Raw genomic sequence first — 21367 nt, forward strand, 5'->3', positions numbered from 1 at the left:
TAGGTTAATTGATTACATTTTTTTACATTTCACCCTCTATTTAAATAAAATAAAATAAAAAGAGGGTGGGGGGGGGACGCCAGATTGTTCCTGAGTCATTATTTGCTTGTCACGTTCGTCCAATTATGCAATTTTGTCTATTGAATTTGGCAAAATATAGGCATACATAACGGTTAAAATTGAAATAGAACAATTTCCCATTAAATTACATGAGCTGTGTATGGTTAATCTCATAAAATATATCCATAAAAAAATGTATAATCAAACCAAAATGCAAAACAAGTAGTAGCTCTTAAGTATTTGACCCTTATAAATTTGTGTTTTAGATTTCATTTTATAATGAGCTTTCCTTTTGTGCAAATTGGGCAATGGACATTTTTAAATTAGTTTTCAGAAATATGTTAATTTCAGGGCAGTATGCTATATGTTCGCTCTGAATTTAACTAGTTCTTAATATGCTATATGTGCGCTCTGAATTTAACTAGTTCTTAATACATCCTCTTGAGAGTGAAAGGGCTTTTAGTTTGAGGATATCACTAGTTCTTAATACATCCTCTTGAGAGTGAAAGGGCTTTTAGTTTGAGGATATCCTCTTGAGAGTGAAAGGACTTTTTGTTTAAGGATATGCTCTCCGAAGCATATCTGAGTTTAATTAGTTCTTAATACATCCTCTCAAATTTGCTTTCAAATATGTCCTTCAAATGTGACTGGCTGTGCCTTCACTTGGAGCATCTTAAATGGTAAATGCCATTTAGGCTTTGTCATTGCTAAAATTTGTCATCAACTTGAGCTCTCCAACTCCAATAGTAAATATCAGATTTTAGCATTAGCACCAGGGAATGCTAAAAAAAAAAAAAAGAAAAAAAAAAAAGAAGAGCAATTATGATAAATGCACTATTGCATATCAAATTAACAGTGCTAAGCAAACAGGAAAACAAGAAAGAAAGTATGTAGAAGACCCTAGTTGATCCAAATCATAACTATATATCGCAAATAATTTCAAAAACAAAAAGTATCTTAGAAGTCAATCTCAAAAACAAACATATACAAACAAAAACAATATGATAGTCCACCGACCATTGCTATTTTCCTTGGATTATAACTACAGTTACAATACAAAAGTTGGTAATTCTATCCAGACCATGAGACTGAGTCAATCTCATCCCTTGCTGACTTGTAAAGTTCAAGCCTTTTAGCACATTGCTGCCTTCTTTCCATCAACATAGGATCTTCATCAAGCAGTTGTGAAAGTTGCTTACCCTACAGAAAAATTGTAGCAATAATCACTAAGCCATTCAAATTTTCAAATAACACTTTTTAAAGGAAAACACTGCTGGCCAATTGCCCATAATCAGGATACCTCCTTTTTGCCCAGTTGTGTGTAGAAGTTATCTAGTAAAGACCTTTTAGCCTCCCTCACTTGACAGTGAACAACAGCCTTTGGAATTGTATTCCTCAGTGTCTCGGAAACCATCCCAACATAGGAGAAAACATTCAACCCTATCCTCCGGAAATGCCCCTCTGAATAACGGTCTGCTGAAGGGACAGCTGGGTTCCCTCCCTTGTCCACTTCCTGAGGGAGTTTCCGGAAGAAATCCACAGTTAGATATGAGGATTCCATGTCTACCATTCGTAAAGTAGTCTTCTTGCTTTCTTCACGAAACCTCTCTAGTGCTTCATTTGCTGCTGCTGCTAATTCAGCTTGAAGAATTGGAAATCGCTTCAACTCCTGTTCCATGACAAACATCAGCCTTAAACTTTTCCATTTTACTAAATGACTGCTATTTAAAAAACAAAATAAAGTTTATTGAATGTGAAGTTCTGAACCTGAGTTTCCATGATTGACCTTCTTACAAGTTCCTTCAAGATGGAGTGAACCTGCAGTACCAGATTAATGATTAAAGAGATAATGATTACAGCTTTGAAGACAGGTTGAGTTATAATACAGAAGATGAATTAAGTGAAGGTCTATGCTTTACAGCTAACAAAACTAGAAATCTTGTTAATGCCCTACTACTATTTTCAACAAAAGAAAGTAAAAAGAAATGATTTTGAATCCAAATACAACTCCAAAGAGACCCTTAATTTCCTAATCTTCTTATATTAGTAACACATGATACTTTGGCAGCATCCATTTTTTTGCAAAATTGCAATTCATGAGCTTCAACTCTAGAAAACATCTTAGACAATAAAGCACCTTGAAGTGATGGCCTTGGCCATAATCATTCATCAAACCTAAGAAATGACCCTGAAGACAAGAAAATGGAGAAGGAGAACTTACAGCATCCACTGAAGCTTCAGCTGGGCCTCTGAAATAATTAAGTGCAGTATCAATGAGGCGACGGTAACCTTGCTCAGGTGCAATGAGGTGAGGTTGGTACCCATCTGCCTCAGAAACCACGTTCTTCACATTTTGAAATGAAAGATGACGATCAAAAGGGAGTTTCCTTAAAGCAGCAGGGAGCTGGTGGTCAAATACACCGTAAATCCGAGCACCACCTGGTCGTCTGAGTTTAAGAATGAACATTTTATGAAAATTTAAGACACAAACTTGACCATGGAGGATAAGAATCTATAATCTACTAATCAGAGGCCAAGTCCATTGAAAGCATGCACGTAAATATTAAAAGACGAGTAATTAAAGTTAAATCAAACATTAATGAATATATGTGTTCTTTCACATAATAAATTTCGCTCACAAGTTCAATCACTAAATAATCTCTAAGATTCAAGCTCTTGCCCATGAAATCAAATCTAAACATTTGATGCATCTTATTCATATTCTTTGCTTAACAGTTGACAGAGTTTTAGATAAGAAACATAAGTGATGAGAACGGAAGTGTTACCCTCCATCTAAATGCTCCTTGAAAATCCGGTCAAATGCACGGCATAACTCTAAGATGGTGTATAACTGTGCCTGATACATCATATATATAAACACCAAAAAATAAAAATAAAAGAACAACTTCAGACATGAACCCAATTCATATAATAATATGATCAAATAGATGAAACATGTAAGGTCCTAACCCCAGAATCAATAGCAACAGGTCTACCAAGGTAGTTCAGCTCTGCTTCAAGTTCATTAATGTTCTTGTTAATCAAGGATGCAATTCCTGGGATTCGAGCTTTAATTACAGACTCTAAATGCTGAAACCACATCAAAAAGCAACTTTTCCTTTTATGATATTAAGGAAATTAAAAAGCAGAACAAGCTTTCACATTAAAAGACATATAAGTGGGCTAAATAAAACCTTAGAAAGAAGTTTTGCAAGATATTCTGATCCCATTTTGCTAGCCAAGTGCCCATAATCAGGATTAGTTACAAAGAATTCACGCTCCCTCTGCCGAGCAGCAATCATGTCCATGTTTTTATTGATATCAGCTTGTGAACGATTAACAATTCCAACCCAAGGGTGTTGAAGCCGATAAGATCTCCCTTCAAGAACCTAGCAACAAAATCCAAAAAGGAAAGCTAATTAAGGGATGGAGAGAAAGAAAGGAGTATATTCTACATATCATTCGCATACCCCCTAAGAAGTGTCCAAAGTTTATCCTAAGCAGAGGCTTTATAAGTTAATCGATGCATAGAATTTGTTTTAAAACAAAATACCGAATTCCTTCAATTAATGCCCCACCCCCTCCGTCACCAAACACAAATAGCCATAATGTAACTTCCCATTAAACATCCACATTCTCTAAAATTCTAAGCTAAATAGTAAATAAAGTAGATAACAATTACTTACCTCTAAAGCATTTGTTCCCTTATCCATCAAGTCAAGTTTTGTCAATACACCAAAAGTCCTCTCACCTAGAAAATGACCAAGTTTAATAAGTGAATAAAATCAGAAACGTAAACCAATGAAACTTGCAACATGGTTCATACAAGGTGGTAGAATTGAAAAGAGTAGGAAACATGTTGGAAGCATACCTGTAGGATCAACTTCTCTAGAAATCTTGATAGCATCAGATGTTGCTATGTCTTGATTGGCTGGAGTTATGGCCAGAATAATGCAGTTTGGCTGCAACAAAGAACCAAAATTTATTAGAAAAGGCAGAGAATTTTAGCTTGTGAAGTTATTTGTCACCTACAATTTTGACATATAGGGGCCATATATAAAGAGCCTGAGTAAATATGATTGAACTTGAATTTTGAGAAAAAAAAAAAAAGAGTATCAGTTTCTGAAATGACATCAACAAACAGATACTCCTCAATACATGTGGTACTCACATGATAACTTCATTCTCAGTTTGATCACAAAAAGCATGCACATTGAAATAAAGGGGATTCTGTAAAGCCACTGTTCCCTTATTACCTTCTCAACATAGGAACGAACCATGTTTTCAATGTCTTGAACAATACTTTCCGCCTGTCCTTCTGTGAATAAAAAACATCTGTAATTTAGTTATTCTACCAAGGGGGAAAAAAAAGAGTGTGCATAAATTCACACAATCCTTTCCACATGGGAAGAAAAAACTTAATATATATATATATATATATATAAGACAACAGTAAAGTTTATTTACCTACAGCAACCTTGGTTAAACCAGGCAAATCTATCAATGTTAAATTGACAACTGCCAAAAGATAAACCATGATAGTCAGATGGTAGAAAGGTTTGCAAGGGCAAACTAATTTCACACATCAAGAAAAATGAATAGTTATACATATTCATGCAGCATAAGCACAAGAATGATGCAAAATAGCAATGTTACAAACTTGTTTCAACACTAAATTCAACTTGAGAAAGAACATTAATGAACACTCAAATAAAATATTAAGAAGCCCTCAATAATGAAGGCTTACCATTCTTTCCAAAAAAAAAATAATAATAACAATAACGAAGACTTACTAATTATGTGCACAAGCCATGTGCAAATGACATCATACTTGATGGAAACCAATGTGGAATCAGTGCATAAAGTTATAAACATTCATACCAATGAAGTCTTTAAATTGTAAATATATAATATGGATTTATCAACTATCTCTTGAATATATAAAATACAACTGATGGTGGAAGTGAAACACTCAGAAAAATATATCATCACCTAACTCTGTGCATAATTCTCAAACAAATGCAATTTCGATAATCAACTAAAACATGCAAATTGTGATTTAATAATGCTGCCAATACATATCATGAATGAAAAGAAAACAAGGTAAATTATGATGCTTGATACTAACTCAAAATCTACACTATGTTACCATTTGGAGAGTAGATACTAAGATGAATAGGAACAGGAGAAATCTGCTTTGATTTCCCGGTCAATCTGTCAGTCTCATCCTGAATTTCCTTCCTCACCAACGCTGTGTCAGAAAAAAAAAAATATATATATATTTAGACAAACAAATCAAATTGCATTTTCTTTTAAGTTTTAATTAATATATATTTATATATATATATATTAGACATTTTCCCCACCATTTATTGCCATATCAATAGTCAAGCGTATATATTACCTAAAAGCAATTGTCAGTGGCATTAAGATGGAATTCATTAATGTTTCATACTTTCATGTTCATATAATTACATATTTGATATTTTTCACAAAATTACATACAGAAATCAGAGAATCGTTTCTTTGGCAAGTGAAGGAACTCTGCATACTCCTGCAGTCCCTGTTCTGTCTTGTGCAGCTGCAAGACTAATGGTCTCCTAGTGACAATCCCTGAAAATCCCCCTTAAATTATAAGAATTTCAAGTAACATAAAAGCCACAAAGAAGAAAAGCATTTTAAAGTGTTTTTCAAATTCTTTAAACTTTTTTCTTCAAATCCATATAACAAACCCACACTCAATCTGTGCAATTTTTTTTTTTTTTTTTTAATCCAGTTCTCAGTTCCCCAAGAGAGACAATAAAAAAATAAAAAAGATAAAAATAAAAACAAAAAGACTTCCATACTAGGGCAAATAAAGTAGTTCGACGGAGTTGACTTCAATTTATTAAGAGGTGACTTGATATTCCTTTTTTTCTCTCTTAAAATATTTCTGAGAAATGAAAACGACAGCGAACACATAACATTCTCTTTCCTACATCATTTTCCTCACTTCATTTTCTCACCAACCAAACAGACCAACAAAACTAACAAAAAATAAAACAAATTCACATAAACCTTTTCAAAAATCCTAACCTGATCCCCTGGGAAGAAAATCGCGGCCGACAATGCTCTCCAACACGGAAGATTTTCCAGAACTCTAAACGCACAAACCAGAAAAAATCAAACACCAATAACATACATGAATTTCACATGCATGCACATTACACACATACATATATATATATATATATATATACACCTACAGATACACAATTTGAACAAAAACAAAGACCTGGCCACCAACGACAACGACAGAGGGAAGAGATTCCCAAAGAGTAGGCAAAGCAGAGTCACCGCCATAGTCACCGAGTACAGTACAAGCTCTCTGAATCCGATTGACGAGTCCGATCAAGCTCTCCATGGTAGCCATACCAGAAACCGCAACGGCGGCGCGTGAGTGACAATCTCCGTCAGAAGAAGTGGTGGTGGTGGTGGTGGAACTCGAGCTGTTTGTGAGAGAAGCAACTACAAGGCACGCAGCCAGAGAGAAGAAGAAGAGGTAGAAGATGAGCAGGAAAGCTATTTTGCTTCGTTTTGTTATTTTTTATTTATTTTTATTTTTATTATAAGTGATAATTTTGTACATGGAACAAAAATTTGGTTTTATTTATTTATTTATATTTTGGTTATGTGAGAGTGGGGCAGAGAAAATATGGTGGTTACAAGACGAAACGAATTTGACGCGCCACGTGAGCGCTGTTGCTTTGGTTTCTATACGTGGCGTTTGTTAAGGGTCTGTTTGGATTGACTCGTAATGCTTCTTTTTTGTTTTGTTTTGGTTCACGGTTTGGAGAATCATAATGTGAAACCGTTTGAATGTTTTTGAATCGAGTTTTTGGCGGGCTTTATTTTATTTTATTAACTTTTTTTTTAATTAAAAAAACCAATTTACTCCCATTTTGGTTTTTATTTGTTTTAGCTGTTATTTTTTAAAATATATATATTTGTTTTTAAATTTCAAATTTATTGATTCTTTTATGTTTTGTGTTTTTATTTTTAGTATGGAAAAATAAAATATAAGTACGATAAAAAAAAAAAGAAGGTAAAAGTAATGTTTTCTTTTTTTTCAAAATTTAAAAAAAAAAAAGGTAAAAGTAATGTTTTCTTTTTTTCCAAAAAAAAAAGTACTGTTTTCTTTTACTTTAGTTTAAACTTCAAATTATCTAAATAATTTACTTTTGTTAATTCAAATTTATCTCAATAGCTTTTGAGTTTCAGTGGATATTTCTTTAATAAACTTTCAAAATTAACCAATTTTAGATCGCATTGTATTATAAATTTGTTAGTTTTTTAGCTTATGGACATATTTTGTATTATTTTAATGGTCTGTTTCACATCCTTTATGTTTTGGTAATTTGGTCATTTTCACATTCATGTAATGGGTCAATATGTAGAAAATATATTCTTCGATGAATCTAATACAAAATATATGAACTACATGAAAGAATTCGATTCGGAATGAGAATGAAAATAAATATGTAGGTAGTAACTTAATTTATTTCCTAAAAAAAGAAGGTATCATTTTACTTTATTGCAAAAACAGAAAAAAAAATAGTATTTAATTTGTTGAATTAAAATGATGATTTTTTTTTCTTTGTCAAGGAAATAATAATAATAACTTATGAAATGATATTTAATGATTTTTAATTTTTTTCAACGTAACAATGAAAATTAGGGGAATAATTCTTAGGACTCAGCGTGAAGGGAAAGTCGTTTCTCAAATCACCAAATAGGTGATTTTCTAATAACAAAAATTTTTAAAGTGATTTCACAATAATTTGTCAAATATTTTCAAAGTGTTTTTAATCATTTTAAAACCACTTTCAAATGGATATTTATTTGTTAACCTATTTGATAAATCGAAGGGATTTTAATATCAGATCTTGAACTCAGAAATTATCACTTATCATTCATGTTCATTGCCAATTAAAAGAATACATAATTATTGAAACGATAATTATGATAGATATTTTTTTTAGTATGGTATTTATATCCTTTTGGAACAAATAGCCACTAATAATAACCTTTAGATCTTGGATGAAAGGCTTGTGCTAAAAAGATGTAAAAATAAAAAAATAAAAAAAATGTGTTACTTATAATTTTTAAAACGAAAAATATATATATTATTTGAATCTCATACCTCCAAAGAAAAAATGAAAAAGAAAAAAAAAATACTGCACAAGATATTTATTTGTAGGTCCCCATTAAAAAAAAGTATAAAAATAAAATGATGATTATTCTTTTCCATTCCTTTTAACCAGTATGTTATTAACCAAATATTCTTATACGCCTAGATTAGTTGACTAGAGGTTTCAATTGACAATTTTAGTGAAAAAAAAAAAAATGTATAAAATAAGCATATCTGACATGTCTGTTTTGTGTTGGAGTCTTTGTAAAGGTGTAAACTTACAAAATAGATAAAAGCTTCCACATAATAGTCGTGCCACATCAGCGGTATATATAACAGATAATAATCCGAGTTTATCTTTGTAATGGGTAATGCTTATCCAACGACATATAAAAATTAAAAATAATGTCCATTAATTTATTAGTAATGTTAGAAATATCAAGAAGCTTAACAAATTAAAGAAGTACCAAGAAGCTATTAAATTGTTTACCTAATGTAATAAATGTGTGATTAAATATAAATCAATAAAGAAATAATGTGTAGAGTTGATAAATTACACACATCATTAAAAAGTGTCTATTTAATAGTTACAGCATCTTCAATGGCATGAATTTTGTCATTCAAATATCAAATATGGTATAAATGTACTTTTTGTACTCTCCAACAGTACATTACAAAATATGCCAATTGTATTCTTCAACAGTACATTGCAAAATATGCCAACTGTACTTTTTTTTGATAGTAGATCTCATTATAATAAAATTTCTTACATCTACACCATTAAATAATATAATTTTTAATTTTTAATTTTTTTAAGTGTTAAAATTAAAAAAAATGGAACAACCAATACTCTTTCTTCTACCATTTTTGCCAATGTTATTTTTTGGTAGGACAATACCAAAAGTTGACATTGACATTGACATTTACCGGAGGATATGTCAATGTCAAAATTTGAAAATGCCAATGGTAAAATAGCATTTTCCAGTTATAAATATTTTTACGATAACATTTTAAAAAAATATATTATTTATCACGATTAGTGGTTACCATCAATGGAGCCTATATTCTATTTGGTAATTTAAATTGCTGCTAAAAAAAATTCACTTTTTCAAATTAGGTTTTTAAAATAAAAAATTAATTTAGTTATAACTAAATGTCATGGATAAGTAACTATCATATTAGTAACCATTACATATGATGACAAATTTGAAAACTTTTTGTAAATTTTTTTTTAACAAAAAAGTAGTGCTAGGATACTAAAAAATCTATCTAAATTGTTTAATAACTTTCTACTTGATAAAAATCTTAGGCCCATTTGGAAAGTTAAAAAGGAAATTAATTTCTAAATTTTAATTTCCTAAAAATTAATTTTTTTTTTTTTTGCTATGTTTGATGGGTAATAAGAAGTTAAGACTTATGAGTAATTAAATTTAATATTATATAATACATTAAGGGTAAATATGTGTTTTAAAAAATTTTAAAATTATTTTTTCTGACATTCTCAAAATGACAAATTAATAGATATGAACAACATTCTTATATATTTTTTTACATTAATGGAAATTTAATTTTTTGGACTACACTTTCTACCTTATAATAAATATTCAAACAATAAAAAATCACCATTTTTTTAAAAGAATTAAATTTTTACTAACTTTAGTAAATTTCTTAATACCTTTCACACTATTCTTGTTAAATATTTTAATATATAACACCGGTTATAATATAGCCAACGCAAATTATTTAGGGGTAATTACACACATTACCTTCTTAAATTATGCATTGTTCTTTGCTTGTTCCTAAAAATTTATAAGCTCTCACATTGCATTTTAAACTATTATTTTTTTTTATCACTTTGATAAAAATGTTAGCACCATCTAAAATATGGATGCGTTGCCATTAAAAAAAAAAGAAAGAAAAAATATAAGGTATGGATAGGATATACCACATTTACAAACCACATGCCTATAAATAAAAGGGATTTTTGTACAAGAGCTACTAAAAATTATGAAATTGAAATATTTAAAAAAAAAAAAGGTTATGAATAAATAAATAGTACAGTGTGTTTTGACCAAAATAAAACAATAGATTTTGCAAGTTTCAATCTGTAAACAATTTTATTCATTTTCTTTTTTTTTGGTTTTATCCCTGAATTATTATTATTATTATTTTTTCCAAAATTCCCTTTATTGGAAGGTTTTGTGACTTGCACCATATGGTGTAATGTAAGAGGTTTTTTTATTTCTTTCTTCTCTCTCAAAAATACTCTTTATTGGAAGGTATGTGACTTGCACTACATTTCAGATAGTGTTAACAATTGTACCAAAGTAATCCAAAAATAATATTTTATGGTACAATGTGATAATATTTAAAATTTGGATGTCAAAATGAAAAACAATGCAAAATTCAAGGATGCAAAATGTAATTAATACAATTATTTATAGTAATGTGGGAGATCAAAATAACAATATATAGATATCATAAATAAGAGTTTTTTTTTTTTGGTAAATAAAAAATAAGAATGTTTCATCAACCATTTGACAAACAATCTTTGATAAATCATCATAGCTCTTAAATATGCAAATAGCTTAATGCTATGATTTAAACATCATTGTTTACACCCATTCCAGGACCACAATAATATATATAAAAAGAATATGCATATTTGTTGAATATCTTTCTATATAAAACCTCTCCCATAAAATTAGTTAATAAATATTTAATTATAAATTGTTAACACAATATATATATACATATACAATCATGCTATAATAAAATTTACAACCTTATATGTTTATTTGATGATGGATACTTCACATCGCACCAAATATGATTAAAAAAAATTGTAAAAATATGTGTTATAGATACGTTCATCATAAAATAAATGCACAAGTCCACTATATTAAATATATATATATATATATATTAAACCACTTATAATATTAATATATAAGTTCTCACATTTATAATATTGGTTTACATCTTAGCAACAAAAAGATAAAACAAATAATAATAATAACAATGACAAAAAAGTGTTGTGATGGATTGTGCTGTAGCGATGCTGGGTCCTTCACTTTATTATATGAATATTCCTCACTTCATTAAATAACAATTCTCTAAATAGTATATGGTACGTAGCAGTATGAGTTTCAATCATACATTCAAAATTCTTTTAAAAACGATTTTTAAACAAATGCTTTTTTTTTTTTTTGAAAAAAGCAGTAAACAGATTTTTGAGTTACAATGGATTTTGTACTTTATTATCCATTTAATTTTAAGGTGAAATGTATTATAATTTTTAAACTCATTTTCCGAGTCTATGTTTATAAATCCAATCTCCAAAAAGAAGGGGAAAAAAATAAAATTAAAAAGCTAAGTCGACTGAGAAGTTTCAAGATGTAAGTGCTGATGAAAGAGAACACATTTCTTTGATTCTATTCACTTAAAAAAAAAAAAATTATATTTCTTCATATCAGTATAAACTATAATAGAACCAAGACCTTCCTAATAAACCGAATGATGGATCTGAAATATTGGATTGAACATTACCATTTTAAGTTCAATCCAATCAAATTGGATTATTTTAAAATTAATCTAATTTAATTAAATAATACTTCAAATAATCAAATCTAACTCAATCATGTATTCCAAACCAACCCCAAATATCCTACACCTATCATCAAGAATATTGTACATCAACAAGCCTCTATCCTAGAGACTTCATTACCACTGTTTTTGTTTGCTTTGGATTTCAAATCATCTAAATAATGCTGATAGATGTATGAAATAAAGCCCCAAATAGCCAAAACCAAAGCCATCACCTTCACACCATTCATTTTATCATGGAAAAATATGACAGCCAAAATGGGGACCACAGGCAAAGCTAAAGTACTAATGACATTGGAAAACAGGGAAGAGACTTCAAAAATCAAACCCAACAAACCCACTGAGGAAATTTGCCAAGTTATGGCAGTCCAAATCAATGTCATTATATAGGAAACTTCCCCTTCTTTGTATTCCTTCATCTCTTTCCCCAAACTTTTCCATTCCCCACTTGCAAAGAGTCCCAAAACACATCCACATGTAGCTACAAACGATGGGTGTATTTGCATATTCAAGACACTAGAAAATGTCTCCTTTTTAAAGACCTTTTGGAAGGATAGCTGAACCAAGGAAAGATACAGTGAATAAGTAGCAGAAGCACCAAGTGTGCATAGGAAACCAATCACATACTTTGCCCTTGAGGTGTTTGTGGAATTTTCTGAATCAGCATTGACTGCAAGAAGGGAAGCAGAAACGGTGACGAGGACTAGGGAATTGAGTATAAAAGGAGTGAATTTCTGTGAATTGAGAAAGAATGAGAATAGTGCATTGAAAGCCAATTGGGTTGCACATAGTAAAGAGTAAGTAGACACAGGGAGGTAGAGAAGCCCATATGAATACATTAAGTTGTCTCCTGTTAAGAGCAAGCCAAAGAAAAGGTAAAGGAAGATAAGTGAAGAGACTTTTGGTTGCTTTTCTGAGGGAGTGTTAAGGGTTGTGGTTATTTTGGATGTTGATGAAAAGAAAAGTAGGAGAGGAAGCAGAACTGGGAAGCCGGCTGATTGAACAAAAGTTGCCATCCATTTGCTATTCCCACCTTTGTCATAATAAAATCTTCCTAAGAGAGTAGCTGCAGATTGACCAGTGAGAAGAAAAAGGATGTAGATTGTTATCCGAAGCCACCACTTGTAATGGACGAGTTTAGGAAGTCTCATCGGGCTACCGACAGAGTTCCAAGAGGTGTTTCCATGGAAATCTGATCTACTTTCATCAACTGTGTGAAAGTACAAATACAGATTAAGGAGTTATTTCCAATCTCATCAATTTCTAGGACAAGCAAAATAGTAGTGAGAAAAAACACTGAAAAATTAAAATTTCAATTAATTAACCCTCATAGCATTTAGCATAATATAGGTTATAGTTATACCAGCGGTCAAGTTTTTCTGCTGTTAAATAAGGTATGTGTGCCTGAAAACTAAAACGAACATGTTTCATGAGATTTTTGTTGAAGCAGTAGATGTAAATCAGAAGTACATGCATACAAATAATTCTGGGTTTCTCATGTAAAGTACTCTGTCCTTGATTAAACCTAACACCCCAAGAGAGAGGATTGGGGAAGCTAGTCTGAAGCAAAATCTTAATAGTAAAACCCACCTCTCTCCCTCCCACTTCCCTATTCTCTAGGATAGCAAAATATATTAATATATAATATATATTTATTGGAGTTGTCAAAATTTGTGACAAACCTCTGGTTTGCAGTTGAAGCTCTTGTGCAGTCTCCATAGAAAGCTTGAAAGTGTGGTGTGTAGCTTCAGGAGGATAAGTAGTAGCCATTAATAATCAAACACTTTTGCTTCTTTGTAGTCAATGTTGACGTCTCTGTAGTAATTTCACTGATGCAAAGTCAGACTTAGCTTGCTGTTATCTCCACACAATGGACTTGACTGTACCAACTCTTTGACTTTACCCATATCAAAAACTCATTCATATTTGTTCAGACTATGGTTGCCAATGGCTAGGTAGCTAGTTTCCACCGCCATTGAAAGGTGGAGTTTGTCTTGCTATAGTTATAAATTCATAAATTGCTTTTCAGCACCACTAAAATAAGTCCATTTTTGGTAGATATTTTTTTACCCTGAAGGAGGGGACCCTTTTTTGATAAGAGAACTATGTAATCAAACCTTACATGTCGTGACAATTTTTGCCTTCTCTCTCTCTCTCTCTCTTTTTTTTTTTTTTTTTTTTTTCACTTTTGGATTTTTCAAGCGTATTATTGTCGTATCTTCCAAGTTCCAACTCTGTTTTGATGATCTATGCCCACCCTTAATGCAATTAATTTTTTTATATCATCATGGCACAAAAGAAAAATTAAATTTATATCATAAAAGCAAATTAAGTGCCAGCTAGGAAACCCTTTTACAAGTTGCAAAATCAGAATCTAAAAAATCCCACACTGCTCATTGATGAAAGCATAAATTGAAGTTTGAGTGCATAAAACAGAATCAAAGAGACGATGGAAAAGCATACCTTTCTCGGCCTTTTGGCTAAGATCAAGTGTAGTATCTGTTCTTATCAGTTTAATATCTGATACGTGGATCATCGATCCACATGATATTAAATTAATTTTTCTAGGGGGAGGGCTCATGACAGTAGCTTGCTACTGGGGGTCCTTGAGTGTCGCCTTTGCTTTGCACTACTGCAATGGCCTGGCACGCCCCTCTAAAGTATAGTTTACAAAATATTAATGGCTGACAGTAGCTTTTTCATAGTTGGTAGCGAAATCTTCTTGCATTGCCTAGTGTTATGATTTTAGGTTAAATTATTTTCGTTCACCAGCTCTTTTGGTTGCTTCCTGTGTAGTTTTTCCGTGAATAAAGATATGCGTTTTGCTTTGAGCTTTGTTTTTTGGGAATCTAAGTCCTAATTTCATATACATAATTGTTTGCTCTTTCCTTTTAAAAATTTGATACAAGTGTTAAGTTTGTTTGCTTTGATATATTAAAAATTATGAAAAAATAAGCATGTGACATATTTATCTATGTTTATAACTGTTAAAATATTATGAGTTTTAAAGTGAGCTATCTAAACTAATATTTACATTATATAAAGGTTGTGTCTTAAAAGATAAATAATAAAGAATTAGACATGTAATTTTACAACTAAAGTGACAAGTACAGGGTGGGAAAAAAATATAGGTTAGAAGTTTTTTTTTTTTAATTTTTTTTTAATATATATTAGAATGAAACAATTCAAATTCGGATCATTATCTGAGGACACTATAGCTTTTGCCCAACATAAGAACTATATTAAAAGGTTAAGTAGCCAATGATTTAGCAAAAGAAAAATCTAAACCAATATGGATTAAAAAATTAATCAAAAGAAGTCTAAAACTACAATATATTACCCTTCATGAACATCACCCTCAGCAAGCACCATAATCATCTAGCTAAAACAATTTTAAAAAGCAAAGGAAAATTGAAAAAAAAATAATAATAAAGTAACATTGTACGTAGCTTCAGTCTTTTGCATATGTAAGTTGTAATTTGTGTTTTTCCTTTGCTTTTTGGGAATGAAGACAAAGAAAGAAAATTAATAGATTTTAAATAAACAAGCTAAAAAAAAGTTTGTCTTTTATGGTGTAAGTGAAGAACATTTTTAATTTTTGGATAAATAAAAAGAAAAACATGAAAATGGGTTGAGAAAAAAAGTGGAAAGCAATCAAAGTTACACTGCAAATGTCCACATTCCTTTATGTATGAGGATTCTGGATTTAAATAACCCTGACAATAATTAAAAAAAGGTTAGACAACTTGAAAAGTTGTTTTAGTCAAAAAACCATATTAGCCTTAATACAAAGGTTACAAATGGATATGCAGAGTGGTACACGTTAATCGGAGATCGGTTAGTATAATAGGCTAGGACACTTTGTAGAATTAGTAGGAATAGTTGATAGTTGATTGGCTGATTGTTTGGGTGATTTTTTTTTTATTTCTTATTATTATTTTTTTGGGGGGTAAGTTTAGTGAATAGCTTGTATAGTTTCTTAGTTAATTACATAATACATGAAGGCCCAGTAAATTGCCATTGTCGGGTTCATTAATCATTAGCCAATTTTATTTCTTCAAGTCCTTCTAGTATGTACGTTCCCAAGTTGCGAGGCTTTAGATTTTTTTTTTTTTCTTTGATCAAATTCTAGGATATACTTACTGTCCAAGTCCATGAACTAAATAACTCTAGATGCTTAGAAATTAATTAATATTTGTTCTAGTTCCTCTAGTTATCTCGACCTTTTAAAAATGCATACCACTTAATTTTGTCAATAAGAAAGGTAACAAGATAGAGGCTAGATTTCAAGGATGGAAGGCCAAATTGCTATCACAGGCAGGAAGGGTTAATCTAATCAAGCATGTGGCTTCCTTGATGCCTGTCTACTAGATATCTACCTTTCTTCTTCCGAAAAGCTGGTGCGAAAGTTTTGAGAAAATGGCTAGAGCCTTCTTGTGGAGGAATGAGACCAAGTTGGCTAGGGGCTTTATCCCTGTGTGGTGGAGGAAGGTGTATAAGTCCAAGTCTAATGGAGGCCTTGGGATTAAGCGGTTATGGAGTTTCAATAGAGCTTTAATGGCCAAGATTGGTTGGAATTTGACTACTGAAATTAATAAGATTTAGGCGAAGGCTCTTAAAGCTAAATATTTCCCTTTTTCCACCTTCATGAAAAGTATGAAAGAAGAATGGCTATTCCTAGCTATGGGGTGGAGTTCTAAAGACTAAACCTCTCCTAACTAGAGCGCTCTGCTGTAGAGTGGGGAAATGCGATAATGTCAACTACTGGGAAGACCCATGGATACCTAACAACCCCAACTTCTTACCTAAACCAAGCAACATGAATAGCCCAAATGAAAGTGGTATGGTGAGCTCTCTAAAACTTAGCAATGTGAAGTGGGATGATGAAAGACTGTCAAATCTCTTCGACTAAGCAACCTCGGAGAATATAAAAAGCATGTTCTGAGCAAAATGTCCACTGGATGACAAGCTTATTTGGATGGGATAAAAAACAGGATCTTTCACTGTTAGTTCGGCCTACAACCTGGAAGAAAATAAATTAGAAGCTGAGGATGTCTGGTGGAATTATTGTTGCAAACATAATATGTGAATATATGTAAATACATGTGGACAATTTAATACAAAATAAATAAAATTAAATACAAAATAAGTAAAACATTATAGAACATGTAGGTCCTTGAAATTGATATGCTTTCTAGAAAGGTTGACCGAGACCTGTGTGATACCACAGTGTCCTTAAGACGTTTTACGCCCACCGATGCAGGAGTTTTGTAGCGAACGTCTCCCAGGATACAACGGCTACAAAAGCTTTCAGATTCAACACCTTTAAAGCTTTTCTCTTCGAACTATCTGAGTACCTTCCCTTTACCACTGTTTTTTGTTCTCTCTCGTTCAACTTCAAAAAAAACCCTTATTTTTTTTTATTTTTTATTTTTCTTTAAAAAACTGTAGAAACGTTATCAAAGACTGTGTAAGTAACCAACTCTAAACAACAAAGAGTTGTAAAACCTTCAAACTCTCAACTTCCCACTTTCAAAAATCTTTTTATTTTATTCAAAAATAATGTTTTTCCAAAACAGAAACAAACAAAAGCCCAAAACCTTTTGAGGCCCAAATCATTCACATATACATGGGCCCAAACTCTAACAATCCCCCACATGAATGATTTGACTTCTAAAACAACCACGACTCTGGTGGTAAAGCTCTACAGTCGGAACCTGCATAGGATAGGTAGATGTTACTCTTTGAACCTCCCCTTGTTAGACTACATTTTCTTTACCGACTTATGGTAGAAGCGATATCTTTGAATCATTTCGTCTTTTGTGTAAATGATAACATAGCCCACACATGATTCCTTCCTGGTACACTTCAGTTCTCACTGTTGTGTTCATTTTGGCCCTGAACACCTCCCTGGTTCTGCGAGAGTTTCTAAAGAATTGTGCCCCAAACAATTCTCCTTTGAAGCGGCCACTCTTCTCTCTCACATAGGTGATTCCTATTTCTTATGTAATCAGCATACCTATGCATAGATTACTAAACACACACTTATAGGAATCATTAAAAGCATACTTTTATGCTTAACCTCTTTCTATCATTGTTTGATCATAGGAATGGGCAGAGGATTAACCCCTCACAGTGATCCATACTAGTCTTTACAATTAAGTTGTCCCATTGAATCTAGATCTTGGGATCTCCAGTCAACTAGGTTGGGTTTCCATCGTATTGACTTTATTCACGGGCTTCAATCCCATTCCCCTTGATGACTTCTCAACTAGTTCTCTATTTAATCCTTTGGTTAGCGGATCCACAATGTTATCTTTTGACTTCACATAGTCTATTGAGATAACTTCAGTTGAGATTAATTGTCTAATGGAATTGTGTCTACGATGAATGTGTCTAGAATTTCCATTATACATAATATTTTGTGCCCTGCCAATCGCGGATTAACTATCATAATGTAAACTTATTGCTGGCACAGGTTTAGGCCACCTCAGAATGTTCTCTAAAAATTGGCGTAGCCATTCTACCTCTTCACCACATTTATCCAAAGCAATAAACTCGGATTCCATAGTGGATCGAGCTATCACAGTTTGTTTTGAGGACTTCCATGTCACAGCTGCACCTGCTAATGTGAACACATAGCCACTAGTGGATTTTGAATCCTTTATATCTGATATCCAATTTGCATCACTGTATCCTTCTAATACAGTAGGATATCTTGTATAGTGCATTCCGTATTCATGAGTGTATCGTAGATATCTTAGTACTCTAACGATCCCTTTCCAATGATCTTCATTTGGATTACTCGTGTATCTACATAGTCTACTTATTACGTAGGCTAAGTCTGGTCGGGTACAACTCATCAAGTACATCAGACTTCCAATCACCCTAACATATTCCACTTGAGATATACCTTCTCCTTTATTTTTGGATAAGTGTAAACTCATATCTATGGGTGTTCTGGCTATACTAGTATCATCATTACTAAACTTAACCAGTATTTTATCTACATAATGAGTTTCACTAAGAATGATTCCATTCGAAGTTCTCGTGATTTTCATACCTAAAATCACATCTGCAAGTCCTATATCTTTCATGTCAAATTTGGAATTTAACATGGTTTTTGTAGTTCGGACCATATTGTCGTCACTACCTACTATGAGTATGTCATCTACATACAAACATAGAATGACATATCCATTCTCTGTATCTTTTACATAGATACACTTGTCACATTCATTTATTTTGAACCCATCTTTTAGCATGGCATTATCAAATTTTTGATGCCATTGCTTTGGAGCTTGTTTAAGTTCATATAAGGACTTTACCAATCTACAGACTTTCTTTTCTTGTCCTGGAGCATTGAAACCCTCAGGTTGCTCCATGTAGATCTCTTCCTCTAGATCTCTATTAAAAAAAGCTGTTTTTACATCCATTTGATGTATTGCAAGATCCCGCAATGCTGCAATTGCCAGTACCATCCTTATGGAATTTATCCTCATTACTGGAGAATAAGTGTCAAAATAATCAAGGCCTTCTTTTTGCTTGTATCCCTTAATTACAAGCTTTGCCTTGTATTTATCTATTGTTCCATCTACTTTCATCTTCCTTTTAAAAATCCATTTGTAACCCAAAGGTTTACAACCTGGAGGAAGATCTACAAACTCCCAAGTGTGATTCTGCAGGATGGAATTAATTTCACTTTTAACCGCTTCTTTCCATAAATTCCCTTCAGGAGAATTTATGGTTTCTTGGAAGCTTTGAGGTTCACTTTCTAACATATAAGTAAGAAAATCTAGAACGTAGGAATTTTCAGTTCTTACTCTCTTGCTACGTCTAAGCTCAACTTCAGTTTCTTGTTCTTGATCACTATCATGATTATCATCATAAATAGTATCATAAGTTCGTTTAGGCATACTCTGTCTTTCTTCCACTTCATATGGAAAAATGTGTTCAAAAAATGATGCATTTCTCGATTCCATTATTGTGTTCTTGTGTATATAAAAAATATCTGACCTATACACGAGAAATCGATATGCACTACTATTCTGTGCATATCCTATGAAGATGCAATCAACAGTTTTGGGACCTATCTTCACCTTCTTAGGTGTAGGTACTACTACTTTAGCTAGACACCCCCACACTAGTAAATATTTATAGGAGGGTTGTCTTCCCTTCCATATCTCATAAGGTGTCTTTACCTTATCTTTCCGGGGCACCTTATTTAAAAGGTCATTTGTCGACAAAATGGCTTCCCCCCACAAGTTCTGAGGTACTCCAGAACTTATCAACATTGCATTCATCATTTCTTTCAAGGTTCTATTTTTCCGTTCAGCCACACCATTTGATTGTGGCGAATATGGTGGAGTAACTTCATGTATTATGTTATGTTGAGCACAATACTCTCCGAAAGAGTTACATACTCTCCACCACGATCACTTCTGATCACTTTAACTTTCCTGTTGAGTGGATTCTCAACTTCAATTTTATAGAGAATAAATTTCTCTATAGCCTCATCCTTGCTTTTAAGCAAGTATACATAGCAATATTTCGTGCTATCATCAATAAAGGTGATAAAATACTTATTACCACCTCTAGTCGGTGCGAATTTTAAATCACATATATCATTATGTATTAAATCCAAAGGTTCGTTATTTCTATCAATTGTTTGATACGATGACCTCATTAATTTTGCTTCCACACAAGTTTCACACTTATGATTGGAATCAATTTCAAATGTGGGAATATGATTTAAGTTAATTAATCTCCGCAGAGAATTAAAATTAACATGTTCTAGTCTACCATGCCACAAAATGGAAGACTCAAGCAAGTAAACAGAAGAACTACTAGCTTTATTCATTTCTTTAGGCTTTACAGTCATTACATTCAGTTTAAATAAACCATTGACTACATAGCCCTTTCCCACAAACATCCCAAATTTGGACAAAATAACCTTATCTGACTCAAACACTAAGTGAAAACCATATTTGCTCAGTAGCGATTCAGATACCAGATTCTTGCGAATGTCTGGGACATACAGTACATTATTCAGAGTCAGCTCTTTCCTTAAGGTCATCTTCAGGATTACTTTGCCCTCACCTTGGATTTCTGAGGTAGCGGAGTTACCCATAAACAGCTTCTCCCCATTCTTCTTTGGTTCGAAGGAAGTGAACATACTCCTATCCGAACACACGTGGTGAGTTGCACTAGTATCTATCCACCACTCTCTAGGATTAGATCCCACCAAGTTCACCTCAGATATCACAGCACTTAGGTCAATATCATCAACCTCTTTAGTGATGTCCTCCATCACCTGTGCCTGGTTCCTCTTTCTCTTTGACAGCCTACATTCAGTAGCTCTGTGACCCATCTTGTCACAGGTGAAGCACCTGCCTTGAAATTTGGCCTTCTTGGAGATTCCTCCTTTTGGCCCTAGCTTAGAAGCTTTTCCAATTTGCTTCTTATTCTTGGAGCCCTAACCATGCTCCACAACATTAGCCTTCAACACGACCTTTGAAGTTCTTTTATCAG

At 32.4% G+C, this 21367-nt stretch overlaps 2 protein-coding genes and 1 non-coding gene across 3 annotated transcripts; 1 reads left to right on the forward strand and 2 right to left on the reverse strand.

The window, feature by feature from the left end:
• Positions 1-964: 964 nt before the first annotated feature.
• LOC107430434 (phragmoplastin DRP1E-like) lies at positions 965-6734 on the reverse strand. The gene is made up of 15 exons (XM_048463727.2): positions 6335-6734; positions 6136-6199; positions 5566-5673; positions 5210-5311; positions 4528-4578; positions 4317-4378; positions 3932-4022; positions 3747-3811; positions 3255-3449; positions 3031-3150; positions 2847-2917; positions 2282-2507; positions 1828-1878; positions 1361-1729; positions 965-1260 (listed from the first exon to the last, which is right to left on the reverse strand). The coding sequence occupies exons 1-15, from the start codon at positions 6470-6472 to the stop codon at positions 1132-1134; spliced, it is 1842 nt and encodes a 613-aa protein (XP_048319684.1). The 5' UTR covers positions 6473-6734; the 3' UTR covers positions 965-1131.
• A 5074-nt stretch (positions 6735-11808) lies between these two features.
• LOC107430437 (probable purine permease 11) lies at positions 11809-13881 on the reverse strand. Its single transcript, XM_016041270.4, has 2 exons — positions 13519-13881; positions 11809-13046 (listed from the first exon to the last, which is right to left on the reverse strand). The coding sequence occupies exons 1-2, from the start codon at positions 13604-13606 to the stop codon at positions 11926-11928; spliced, it is 1209 nt and encodes a 402-aa protein (XP_015896756.1). The 5' UTR covers positions 13607-13881; the 3' UTR covers positions 11809-11925.
• Positions 13882-14295: 414 nt separating this feature from the next.
• Positions 14296-14492, forward strand: LOC112489780 (U2 spliceosomal RNA). The gene has a single exon (XR_003054056.1). It is a non-coding gene; the product is annotated as a U2 spliceosomal RNA (small nuclear RNA).
• Positions 14493-21367: the final 6875 nt, after the last annotated feature.

Source organism: Ziziphus jujuba, chromosome 6 (assembly GCF_031755915.1).
Source record: "Ziziphus jujuba cultivar Dongzao chromosome 6, ASM3175591v1".
Lineage (NCBI taxonomy): Eukaryota > Viridiplantae > Streptophyta > Magnoliopsida > Rosales > Rhamnaceae > Ziziphus > Ziziphus jujuba.

Coding starts and splice junctions, on each gene's coding strand:
- LOC107430434 (XM_048463727.2), bottom strand. CDS start 6,472: ATGGCTACCATGGAGAGCTTGATCGGACTCGTCAATCGGATTCAGAGA. Junction 2,508..2,846: donor AAGGAGCATTTAGATGGAGG/GTAACACTTCCG, acceptor TCTTAAACTCAG/ACGACCAGGTGGTGCTCGGA. Junction 1,261..1,360: donor CACAACTGGGCAAAAAGGAG/GTATCCTGATTA, acceptor ATTTTTCTGTAG/GGTAAGCAACTTTCACAACT.
- LOC107430437 (XM_016041270.4), bottom strand. CDS start 13,606: ATGGCTACTACTTATCCTCCTGAAGCTACACACCACACTTTCAAGCTT. Junction 13,047..13,518: donor GCTTCAACTGCAAACCAGAG/GTTTGTCACAAA, acceptor ACTTTCACACAG/TTGATGAAAGTAGATCAGAT.